General features: G+C 36.4%; 1 protein-coding gene across 1 annotated transcript in view; it reads left to right on the top strand.

Annotated features, from left to right (window-relative positions):
- LOC145690350 (uncharacterized) overlaps nt 1–12,436 on the top strand; it is a 71,768-nt gene extending 59,332 nt beyond the window's left edge. Inside the window, exons 5-7 of the mRNA XM_081765162.1 lie at nt 1,384–1,497; nt 3,210–3,323; nt 11,981–12,436. Of these exons, the coding sequence (XP_081621288.1) occupies nt 1,384–1,492 (109 nt within the window). The 3' untranslated portion in view covers nt 1,493–1,497; nt 3,210–3,323; nt 11,981–12,436. The remainder of the gene's footprint in view (nt 1–1,383; nt 1,498–3,209; nt 3,324–11,980) is intronic.
- The last annotated feature ends 292 nt before the right edge of the window (nt 12,437–12,728 follow it).

Below are 12,728 nucleotides of genomic sequence, written 5' to 3'. Positions count from 1 at the left end.
CCTTACTTCACTACCTCAAGGTGATGTAAGGTAACTAGGTTAATCGAAGTTAAAGATTCAGTCTAGGCACAGAAAAGATACAGAATATGACTTTTACTAAATACGAAAACTTTCTCAAAATAATACAGTATGCGGCAAAACAAACAGTACTGAAATTCGCGTATGGATGGCGCACAGATGCAATGTGGTATGAGCTGTGAGCGCCACACGTGTGCTCAGTTGTGTGTGGACTAGCGTAGTGTACAATTGGCGCAAAGATAATGTTACTTACAACAGAGGAGAAGGTGTTCATTCACGAGCACTATTTCCGCTCATACGGTGTGGATCAGCATCAATCTTTCGGAACACGGGAAATCAAGGGATGTCCAAACTCTCGTGGGCAGAAAGACAAGTGACTCAGTTGCAATGTGGGCGGTAGCCTCTTCTTGCTGCATCCATCGTTATTCTAACGACAGATTTTTGGTGCTGCAAAAACCGCGCAAATGATGCAAGAATTGATCAATAATCAACTGTCGATCGATGTAGCGATCGAGGTACACAGGGCTTTCATCACTGAACCATATGTTACTGATGAAGACTTCATGTTCATATGCCATAGCTCCAGAGCAATACAGTAGACGTAAGCGCTCATCTCCTCCAGAATTTAGGTACTGTTTGATTTGCCGCATACTGTATGAAATATGAAAATTGTGAACATTTCTTTTCAATTCAACATACTGTGAAATATTCCGCGCCTTACAAAACATGTTTTAAAATATAAAATTTCATATTTTGTTTCTAGTCATTGCATTACACATTGCAGCCCGTTTTGCTTTTTGGATCAAAAGATCCGATATATTTCAGTCAAAATTGTCTTCTAGGCCTTATATCTGGAGAACTACATATAGTGTAGCCAAATCCAAACTATCACTTAACTGAGTATGATGTGCTTACTCGTATTCCGTAAAAAAAAAAAAAAAAAAAAAAATACGAAAACTCGATTTAGGGGCTGTTCAAAAATTTTGTGGCCCCTGATCCCCTAACTAATTATTGGTCAAGATCTCAATCTTTTGATTTTTGATCATTCCTAAAATTCTTGGACAAGATCGCAATCTTTTGATCCATATTTTGGGATCATGCCTAAAATTCTTGTTTTCTTAAATATACGCATTATTGGTCATTTCCTACGAATTTACAGTAGATTCTTAAAATTTCTAAGAATTCTCCTTTCTGTCATATTAATCTGTGAATTACTTTAATGAAATACTGAGGCCATCTGCTTATAAACGCAAACGAAATAGATACATTTTAATGATGTTCTGACAGGGCTTTTGTAAATTATAGAATTTGGATATGATAGTATGCATTGCATTTTGAAAATATAGCAATAATCTTTGGTTCCAGGGGCTGTTCCAAAGAGCCAAAAACAAATCGCATACCGAAAAGGACTTCAGACTCAGCATTGGAAAGTGTGGACATGGATGTTCCTGAGAAGCGTCTTCGATCACTTTAGTACAGGTAAATCTGTAGATTGAAAATTAAATATAATTATTAGTTTAAAGTTGATTTTAATTGACTTCAAGCAATGTTCCAATACTTAGAATACATGCACTACTTTTATAGCCCAGGAGGTTCCGGACTCCCAAGACCCACCCCCTACGCACGCCCCTGCTTGAGGCAGATGGAAAGAATACATTGAGAAATTGTATGACAGTAAGAATGAACTGCATGTTTAAAGCATTAAACGAGAATGACAGAGAAAGTGTGATACTGAGGAACAAGTTCAAGAATATATAACGAAATGAAGAACGAAAATGTAGATAATATACCTATTGAGTGTATAGGAATCAGTAGAAAGAGAACAGAAATATTCGAAATTTTTAATCAAATGAAGAAAATCTTCATACGACTTTATAGTGAGACTGAATATTTCATTAGCTAAAGTCAAAATGTGAGGACTATAGGATTACACTGGTGAAAAAGCATTTAAGAACACCCAGTGTATGGATTCACGAGTCTGGTCCTAAAGTTGCACATAAGAAGGCGATGTTAGTTAGTACTGGTCCCAAGATGGCACCAATGAGACATGTTGAGCGTGTTATATAGCGTCCATGTTTGCCTTAATACAAAGTGTAACTAATCCTTTGAGCCATGCAAACAACTGTTCAGACCCGTAGCTGGTCGTACAGTGTTGTATGTTTGTTTGAGATGATGGTTGCCAAATCAAGCTCGCTGTCAGGTGCCGTTCCACCATGTCCACAGTGTTCGATAAGGCTTAAGTCCGGACACCTAGCAGATCAGAGAGGAAGGCGTACACCGGTTAAAGGACCATGGATTTACCTGGTAGTATGCTGATGTGCGTTATGCTGCTGGAAGATGGTGTTTAGGCAAGTTCAGAAAACAGGATTGACAATACCACGAAAGTACGACGTACAAGTACTACTCCACTGAACGAAGACCAGAGGAGAACGGGATATATAACTTATTGCTTCCTCTCCTTAATACTACATATAACTACTCCGAACTGCGACACAAGCAACTGTTGAGACGTGTAACCGGTCGTACAGATGCGTGTCAGTTAGATGGTCGTTGCCGAGATCAGCTGGAGGTCAGGTGCCGTCTCACCGAGCTCACCGATTACACATTGCAGCCCGTTTTGCTTTTTGGATCAAAAGATCCGATATATTTCAGTCAAAATTGTCTTCTAGGCCTTATATCTGGAGAACTACATATAGTGTAGCCAAATCCAAACTATCACTTAACTGAGTATGATGTGCTTACTCGTATTCCGTAAAAAAAAAAAAAAAAAAAAAATACGAAAACTCGATTTAGGGGCTGTTCAAAAATTTTGTGGCCCCTGATCCCCTAACTAATTATTGGTCAAGATCTCAATCTTTTGATTTTTGATCATTCCTAAAATTCTTGGACAAGATCGCAATCTTTTGATCCATATTTTGGGATCATGCCTAAAATTCTTGTTTTCTTAAATATACGCATTATTGGTCATTTCCTACGAATTTACAGTAGATTCTTAAAATTTCTAAGAATTCTCCTTTCTGTCATATTAATCTGTGAATTACTTTAATGAAATACTGAGGCCATCTGCTTATAAACGCAAACGAAATAGATACATTTTAATGATGTTCTGACAGGGCTTTTGTAAATTATAGAATTTGGATATGATAGTATGCATTGCATTTTGAAAATATAGCAATAATCTTTGGTTCCAGGGGCTGTTCCAAAGAGCCAAAAACAAATCGCATACCGAAAAGGACTTCAGACTCAGCATTGGAAAGTGTGGACATGGATGTTCCTGAGAAGCGTCTTCGATCACTTTAGTACAGGTAAATCTGTAGATTGAAAATTAAATATAATTATTAGTTTAAAGTTGATTTTAATTGACTTCAAGCAATGTTCCAATACTTAGAATACATGCACTACTTTTATAGCCCAGGAGGTTCCGGACTCCCAAGACCCACCCCCTACGCACGCCCCTGCTTGAGGCAGATGGAAAGAATACATTGAGAAATTGTATGACAGTAAGAATGAACTGCATGTTTAAAGCATTAAACGAGAATGACAGAGAAAGTGTGATACTGAGGAACAAGTTCAAGAATATATAACGAAATGAAGAACGAAAATGTAGATAATATACCTATTGAGTGTATAGGAATCAGTAGAAAGAGAACAGAAATATTCGAAATTTTTAATCAAATGAAGAAAATCTTCATACGACTTTATAGTGAGACTGAATATTTCATTAGCTAAAGTCAAAATGTGAGGACTATAGGATTACACTGGTGAAAAAGCATTTAAGAACACCCAGTGTATGGATTCACGAGTCTGGTCCTAAAGTTGCACATAAGAAGGCGATGTTAGTTAGTACTGGTCCCAAGATGGCACCAATGAGACATGTTGAGCGTGTTATATAGCGTCCATGTTTGCCTTAATACAAAGTGTAACTAATCCTTTGAGCCATGCAAACAACTGTTCAGACCCGTAGCTGGTCGTACAGTGTTGTATGTTTGTTTGAGATGATGGTTGCCAAATCAAGCTCGCTGTCAGGTGCCGTTCCACCATGTCCACAGTGTTCGATAAGGCTTAAGTCCGGACACCTAGCAGATCAGAGAGGAAGGCGTACACCGGTTAAAGGACCATGGATTTACCTGGTAGTATGCTGATGTGCGTTATGCTGCTGGAAGATGGTGTTTAGGCAAGTTCAGAAAACAGGATTGACAATACCACGAAAGTACGACGTACAAGTACTACTCCACTGAACGAAGACCAGAGGAGAACGGGATATATAACTTATTGCTTCCTCTCCTTAATACTACATATAACTACTCCGAACTGCGACACAAGCAACTGTTGAGACGTGTAACCGGTCGTACAGATGCGTGTCAGTTAGATGGTCGTTGCCGAGATCAGCTGGAGGTCAGGTGCCGTCTCACCGAGCTCCACAGTGCTAGTTAAGACGTAACGACCGAAGACGATCTTGGCGATGAGGAGGCATCAGAAGCTCAACAGAAAGACCATCCTGCCTCTCGCAGGCTCAGTTTACAGCAACGCTTAAAGACACTTAATTGTTCTAAGGCGTTTGCTGATATCGTCTTGGGATTGTAGGACTCACAACGTGATTTATACCCAACTACACAGACTTGTCTCAGGCCTGTACAGGACACTACTATCAGTCTGTCATTTACGGTACGTTGACCGGTGTACGAGTTTCGCTCGAATCGGGTGATATATTTGGAATGATCTAAAATGCATTTTTACCAGTGTTTTGCGTTCACAACGGAGTTAGCAAAAAATTAGCTTCGAATACCAAAGAGATTGTATGGATGAAAAAATAAGAAAGTTAGTCAGTTTTGCATTGGAAGAATACGTAGAACAAAGATTTAATTTTCTTCATCGGATAAAATAAATGAAAGCTTTTCAGACAAAGGGAAGAAAGGAAGTGTATCTAGTGTTTGTTTATTTAGAAGGGGTAATTAGGGTTGAGATACTGATGAAGCATAGGATGGAAAAGACTCGGAAGAAACTTGCATATGAACCAACCATTAAAAGTAGAAATGTAAATAATGATATAGGATGGTTAATTTGGACGAAATATTAAAATTAAAAAAAAAAAAAAAAAAAAAAAGTGTCATCCCGGTAACATAATTTATTGTGTAGAAAAGTAGCGAAGAAAAGTTCGATTAAAGAAAGGATTGATTTGATAGGAAGTAGAAGGACTAATACGTTAGGCTCTCAAATGATATGGCTGCTGTTCCGAAATCTGAATCGAAAGTTAATATGACGACAGAAAATAAAAGGAAAGACTCTTAAAATAACATGATATGGAAATAAATATGAAAGTAATGGTGATTAAGTTCTGAATAAGTGGAATCGCAAGGAACCACGAACTTAATCCGACTTATAGAAGTATCTCACTTATCGTTCGTTTCTCAGCAGGTTGAAACAGGCGATATCTCACTTATAGAGGTAATGTTAAAGGGCAAGATTTCCAGTAATAGAGGTTTCTCAGTTATCCAGGCCTCACTCTTGCAAGTCTGGCTGTAGTTATTGATGTCTGTTTAAGTTTATTGTCCCTTTTTAGCACCAAGACTACATGACAACATGGTCCTACAGTTTATAGTGGAATTCGAACCACAATAACGAGCAAGGAATTATGATAGCAAGAAACTGTGATAGGTAGTGTTAATTAACCAAGATATGAAATGTGAGATAAATAGAAAGCAACGGAATAAATTGTGAAAGATTTTTATTATGATTGTGACGGTTTGAAAAAACCTTTTTAGAGAAAGCCCAATCCACCTGAACCCATATGGGTTTTCGGGTTTTATTGGATTTAATTGGGTTTTATCGAAATATTTCAATGTCTTTGGGGTAAAAGCGTTAAAATGTGATTTATATTTCAAGATTATCATTGTCACAACTTGCAACAGTTTTCTACTCACTGCTGTTTTGAATAAATGGCCGCCATTTTGAAATTTTACGTTGGATCGCCGCCAAAATATATACAGCTAATTTAGTGTGTCTCGTGCTTCTACTCTAAAAATTTCAGCTTAAAAGACCGAAAATTACGCTTTGTAGCGTGTATACCCGCTATTTTGAAAAAAAAAAAAAAAAAAAAGTTCACCATTTTGAAATTTTACGTTGGTATGCCGTCAAAATCTAGTGTCTCGTGTTTGTATTCTGAAAATCTACACTTAAAAGACCGGAAGTAGTACCCTGTAGTATGTGTGGTACAAGCAGACGAACGAACAAATGCAGATTGAATCATCCCAGAAGCCTCAGTGACGTTTGCCAAATATGAACACCAAATATATTAATTTAACAGTGTAAAATAAATGGTTTTATTTTTGAAGTTCACTTTCGATACTTTGTGCGTTTAATTAGGGGAATTTCCCGAGCACTAATTGCAAGAGAGATGTTTCCAGAAAATTAATTTAAAACAATTAACAAAGATATAATTCAGAATGTCTTAAATGAAATTAAATATCTTCCAGCGTAAAATAAGTAGTTTTATTGTTGAAGTATTCAGTTCCGATGCTTTGTGCGTTCAATTGGTGGAATTTCCCGAGCACTTCTTTCGGGACTTTTTTTTTTCCCTCGAAAATGCAGCTTCCTTTACTGTACATCGGAACTTCCACTAGTACGGAAGTTCGAATTCAGCACTTGAAATAGTAAGTGTTACGTAGTTTTCTGAACTCTGAGCATCGAGCTTCTTAAATTTGACGAATTTTTACGCTTTTGTTGGGTTTGATTCTACAGAATACTTATTTGAAGAGTACCTACAAATAACTGAACTAAACTGTTGTTGTTAGAAAACTAAATTTTACTGAAGAATACTTGTGTTACCATCAAAGGTAAGAAATAATACTAATAAGTTGTACTAATGTACATGTTTACTGTTAGTACTGGCACCTATACTTTAAACGCGTCAAACATGTGAGGGATAATGTCCCTCGGCGTCGGCGAGCTCACTATTCACGGAAATCTTCTATATCTTCCAAAATATAAAATTGCATATTTTCTTCAAATAGGCTCTTAGCATAATCCTTACATTAATTTGTTACTTAATTATCGTAAGCTAAGATAAAATTTCTTTATTCATTCAGTGCATTCAGAACTTTATAAAAGTCTTATGTTGAATGTTGTTGTATACCTTAACGTGAAAGCATTCAATTTGCCCAAGGAAAGTCCAGAATCTCATAAAAATCACTTTCAATGTGATCACCTTGGTTGTTAACAAAAGACTCAAAAACCCAGGTGTTTTTTTTCAGGTGGGCCCAATTCGAAAAAACCCGGTGCGTTTTTTTTTTTTTTTTTCGGGCTGGGCCCACTTGGACAAACCTTGGATTGTGATGACAGTGATATGAATCATACCGTATGAATCATTGAATGAAGTTGCCTTACCTACTCAGATTAGAGTATTACGTTGTCTAAGGTAGGAACTTGGGCATTCTGAAGACAAAATTTCTTAGGTTCTCCTAAATTTATATGTTGAAGAAGACGTAAAAACTTGGAGCAATAAACCAGTGAGGGGCATTGGGAATGATTAGGGTAAAAAAATATAATTGGGTATAGTCAGGGGTGGAGAGATAGCCCATCATGAGAATTTATTATAGTTTCAGTTGCAGCAAGCCAGTGCATTTTCGAAACAGTTAAGAACATACGCTAACAACCAGGTTCTGTAGTAGCTTAAATTGCTTGATTCTTGATTTATGAATTGCCTATTCCGGCTATTCTCTTATATTTGTCGGTTTCTTGAGCTAAATTAAAATCTTATTTTCAGAAGAATCGTAAGTATATTTTTACTTTTTCTACGAACATATGAAGTTCGTTCGAAAAATAATTTGTTTGGTAATAAAAAAGAAATCGAGTACAAATAAAGAAAGCAATATATTGCACAAAAATCAATAACACTTGCACTATTTTTCCACATAGCTCCCGTAATTTTCCAGGCATTTTTCATAGTGTGGTATAAGTTTATGTATTCCTGCATCATAGAATGTTGCCGCTTGTGTTGTCAACCATGTGGTAACATGTTCTTTTAACTCTTCATCGTTGTTGAAGCGCTTACCACCAAGGAAAAATTTCAAATGCAGAAAGAGATGGAAGTGGCTAGGTCGGGATTGAACGGAGGATGGCCAAAAATGTCCCAGCCAAAGCTTTCAAGGAGTTGTTTGGTCACATTCGCAGTGTGTGGTCGGGCGTTGTGAATGAAAACCACATCTTGTGAGAGCATTCCTCTGCGCTTGTTCTGTATTGCACGGCGCAGTTTCTTAAGCGTCTCGCAATAAACATCTGTATTGATTGTTGTACCTCGTGTGAAAATTCAATCAGTAAAATGCCTTGTGTGCCCTAAAACACTGTGCACATGACTTTTCGGGGTGTCAAGAATTGCTTTGGTTTAACTTTTGTTGGGGTCAAAGTGTGCCTTCACTCCATGGATTGCCATTTCGTTTCAGGGGTGTCATAAGCAACCCAAGTTTCATCCTCCGTAACTATCTGCGATAAAAAGTCTCGCCATCATCATGATAACGTGCCAGAAAATAAAGTGCGCTGTCCATCCGTTGTTTTTTGTGTTCTTCAGTAAGAAATTTAGGCATCCAATATGAGCAAAGTTTACGAAAACCCAGTTTTTCAGTAACAATCTCGTAAATTGCTGTTTGTGAAATTTGTGTGGATTCAAGACTAAGAGCATTACCTACGGTTGTTCTTAATCCTTCCTTCGACTATAGTCACCAGCTCATCAGAAATCAGATGGGCGCCCACATCGTTCTTCGTCATGCACTTGATTATGCCCTTCCTTAAATTGTCGGACCCATTTTCTTACCATTGAATTACTCATTGTATTTTCTCCGTAAATCTCGTAGATTTGTCGATGAATGTCACTTGGTTTTACGTTCTTCGCATTCAGAGAACGAATCACAGATGTAATTTCACAAGCGGCGCGATTTTTGATTAACGCTGCCATTATTAACAATCACTACGAACGACACACAACACAGAGCGATCTCAAGAGGGCGTCATTTCGTTCCGCTTGGATCAGAGTAACTAATGCGCATGAACGGAGCTGCGATCGTAGCGCTGCCACGGAGAAAAATCGAAACGAAACTTATTTTACGAACTTCCTTTTGTATATTTGCTGTTTTCTCCATAGCTAATGCAGATTAAGGATTCAAGGAGTACTTAAACAAAACTTTTGATTTTAAAAATCTACAGGTATATTTGCGAGATGAGTGCATCAGTATTCACACCTTATCGACATTGCTGCTTTAGCGGTATATTACAATGGGCTTCCACAATTTGCTGAAAGAGTAAAACAATTATTAGAATCACGTTAGTGGGCCTTATAAGATTGTAATGTTGGTACGTTCGTCTGTTACTCCACACGACACTTCAATGAAAGCGAATTTTTGAATTCTGCTTCTTTTGAAAAAGAGCGGTTAATCCGGCTAAATTCGATAATGGAGTCAACAGGGTTCCCACTTGTCTTGGAAATGTCCTTGAATTGATTTTGTTCTGGAAACACCCTGAAAATGTCCTTGAAAATGTATTTCTGTCCTTGAAATTTACAAAAATACTGAATGTCAGATTTTCATAATTACAATGAAGATTTTAATTAATTGCTATTTTTGTTTGCTATTCTTGTTTCTGTGCTGAATAATAATTTGTCATGATTCTGCATGTATGGAATTTGCAATTTCACAAAATCTCCGTAGTGCATGCAAAGAGAGGAACGTTACTGAAAGGGAAAAAAAAAACTAGTTTAGAGTTGAATGCCAGACATTCCTGTGCAAATTGCTGTTGTATGTCATACAGAAGAGTCCACTGAAATATAGAATTGTGAAAGACCTTACCTGCCTAGATCCAAATAGTGTATCATCCACAAGGTTTCGTGGTGTCCTGCAGTAACTGTTGGAGAAGAAATGCGCTCAGCTGTTTGTTTTGTATGGAAAATTTACTGAGCAGTTTAAAGATATACTTGCTGGGTATAGATTGGACGCTGAGAGTCTGGATTGTTTTAACACAAAACTGTTGTATGGTTCGGAAAAAATTGAAGATTTGTTGTTAATCATAAAGAAGCATCTGGTTTTGTCTCATGGACAGGCTGCTGTCGAACGAGGCTACAGCATAAATAAAGGCCTGCTTGTTGAAAATATGAATGAGAAATCATTAGTGGGTTTGAAATTGGTGTATGATAACATTCCCATTAAAGACCTTACTTCAATCATCATCATCATCATCCAAAAAAAAAAAAAAAACTGCATCATGCCTTTCATGTAAGGCAGAGTAGGAGAAAATAGGGACTGTTGAAAGAGAAAGTTAAGTGCAGAGCAAGAGGAAAGAGATAGGTGAAAATGTACAGCAGCTGCAAAGAAAGAAAAGGAAATTGATGGAAACAAATAACGCTTTGGAATTGAAGCAAACGCTTTGGAATTGGAATTGCACATGAAGCAGAGCAGAAGTCTTGCTTTACTTTATTGACAATGTCAAATGCTATCCGTAGAGGAGCTTCGCTAAAGAAGAAGGAAATTATGTCTATAGATGAGGAAATCATACAACTCCATACTCAGTTGAAAAGACTTATAATAGAATTTCTTTTTTTCCCCTAATATCTGTCACACCGTCGCGCAATGAAGCTATCTTGTACGAAAAATAGATTTTTGTTGTTTGTAAATTTGTTCGGTGAACAATTAAAATGCCATGTAGAAAGAATGAAAATACATATTCTGGATGTGGGTGGATCGGGTGGCTATAAGGGAAGTTGGGAGGCCACACACACACACACACACACACACACACACACACACACAAAAAAAAAAAAAAAACATTACGCTCCGCTTTGCATATTTAATGATTGTGTATTAATACTATAGTCACATTAAATTCACTGCATAAGCTACTGTACTTTTCATTTCACTATTGTGGGTTTTGAACGTACAGTTGCAATCCTGTTATACCTTACTGTGTAGAAGTCTTGGAAAATTGGTGACTTGTCCTGGAATTTTTTTTGGGAAAGAGAGTGAGAACCCTGAGTCAATCTGTTGGTATCATCACGGGTAACGGTGGCTATCCGTATCCTATACATGGAAATGTGTTGAGGTTAGAAGATACTTCGGTTAAACCTAAAGTGAGGTCAAAAGCTCACATACTTGGACTATGAGAAGGTAAATTTGTTAACAATACCCTGCATAAGCAATAGAACAAATTATGAATTATTGCAAAACTATAGTGTGTATTACACAGTCATATTTTTCAATAGAATATTTCCCTTAATTTTTTTAAAGCTATATTAGTCTTTCAATATAAGACCATAATTGACGTAGATCATAATTTTCCATTTTTTAAAAATAAAGTTGGCTACAACAATTCCAAGTGCTGTGGTTTAAAATATTTACATTTCTAGATAAGGGATTAGCGATTTTTGTTTTTGTTTTATATTTGGTTTTGTGATGAAAGAGGATTGGCTGTAATAGCTTATAGTAGCCAATCACGAATCAGGGATTTTTTTCGCTCTCTTATATTAAATCTGTCATTGTGTATTCATAGTGTCTGATGAAGCCAAAGTGGATAGTTGGCGAAATTGTGACACTTTTATTTATTTATTTTACAATAAACTTATTGTTTTGCTCAGCGAGTAGTTTAAATCAGATTTAATTGAGTTGATTTTGAATTTAACGTCCCTTTCAGCAGGAAGACTATATGAGGCGTGGACCTACTGATTAACGTGGAATCCGAGCCACATGAACTCCCGCCGGGAATCTAACCCGGGTCTAAGATTTAAATTAAAGTATATCAATTATAGTAAAGTTTTACAAGATCTATAGGGCAACCATTGTACTTTTGGCCATAGCTCAAATACAACACTAGTTTTTACATAAATACACATTCTTTCAATTAAATTAAAAGAGTAATTAAATTAATTATTTTGAAAAATCTGCTTAAATTTTAGTTAACTAACATTGCATATGTCTTTTTTTTCTAGGTTTGAAGTTCCTGATATGAGTAATTCAAATTTGGAAGGTCTTCCTTCTGTGTTCCATTATTGCCTTATACGCTTTTACGTCGTATGTGTTACGAAGGTAACATTTCTTGATAAGGAAGAAATAATACAATGAAACTGTTTTGTGTAATAAGTGGTAACGGTCGAACATTAAAAGTATCTTTATACTTGTTTTGTTCCTTGTTTCGAAACGTGAATATAAGTGCAGAATATGTGATACAGAAAAATCATGAAGAACTAGAGTCATGATTAAAATAGTACAAAATCTTGTGATATGGACTACATGATACTTTTTCACGTTTATATTATTTTCTGTGTGAACAGTATTTTTCTCATTTTTCTGTATTTTTGTATATATATCTGTGTGTATATTTCCTGAAATATACAATATTGTAATGTATTATATGAGAGAGAATAATATATGTTGAATCTATTTGAAAAAATGGCGTGTATTTATTTTATTAACTGTATGAATATATACAAGTCGATCAAGGCTTGAGCAGGTGGTTGTTAAATATAAAACTGCCATGTAAACATCCTATTGATTACAGAGTTACAGTCAAGTTAGTGTGTAATGCTTAGTCCGTATGTTTTTATTTACGTAGCCAAATTATATATGCACAGTACTTACCAGAATATAGTGAGAAACAATTTCGCACACTGAAAAATGGCCACTATACGCATTTTCATCAAATGCCTCATCAAATAGGGAAGAATAGGATAAAAAGAA

Source organism: Thermobia domestica, chromosome 7 (genome assembly GCF_964235325.1).
Source record: "Thermobia domestica chromosome 7, izTheDome1.hap1.1, whole genome shotgun sequence".
In the NCBI taxonomy this organism is placed as follows: Eukaryota; Metazoa; Arthropoda; class Insecta; order Zygentoma; family Lepismatidae; genus Thermobia; species Thermobia domestica.
The sequence above is the reverse complement of the archived record's forward strand: the minus strand, read 5'-3'. Positions and strand labels throughout refer to the sequence as shown.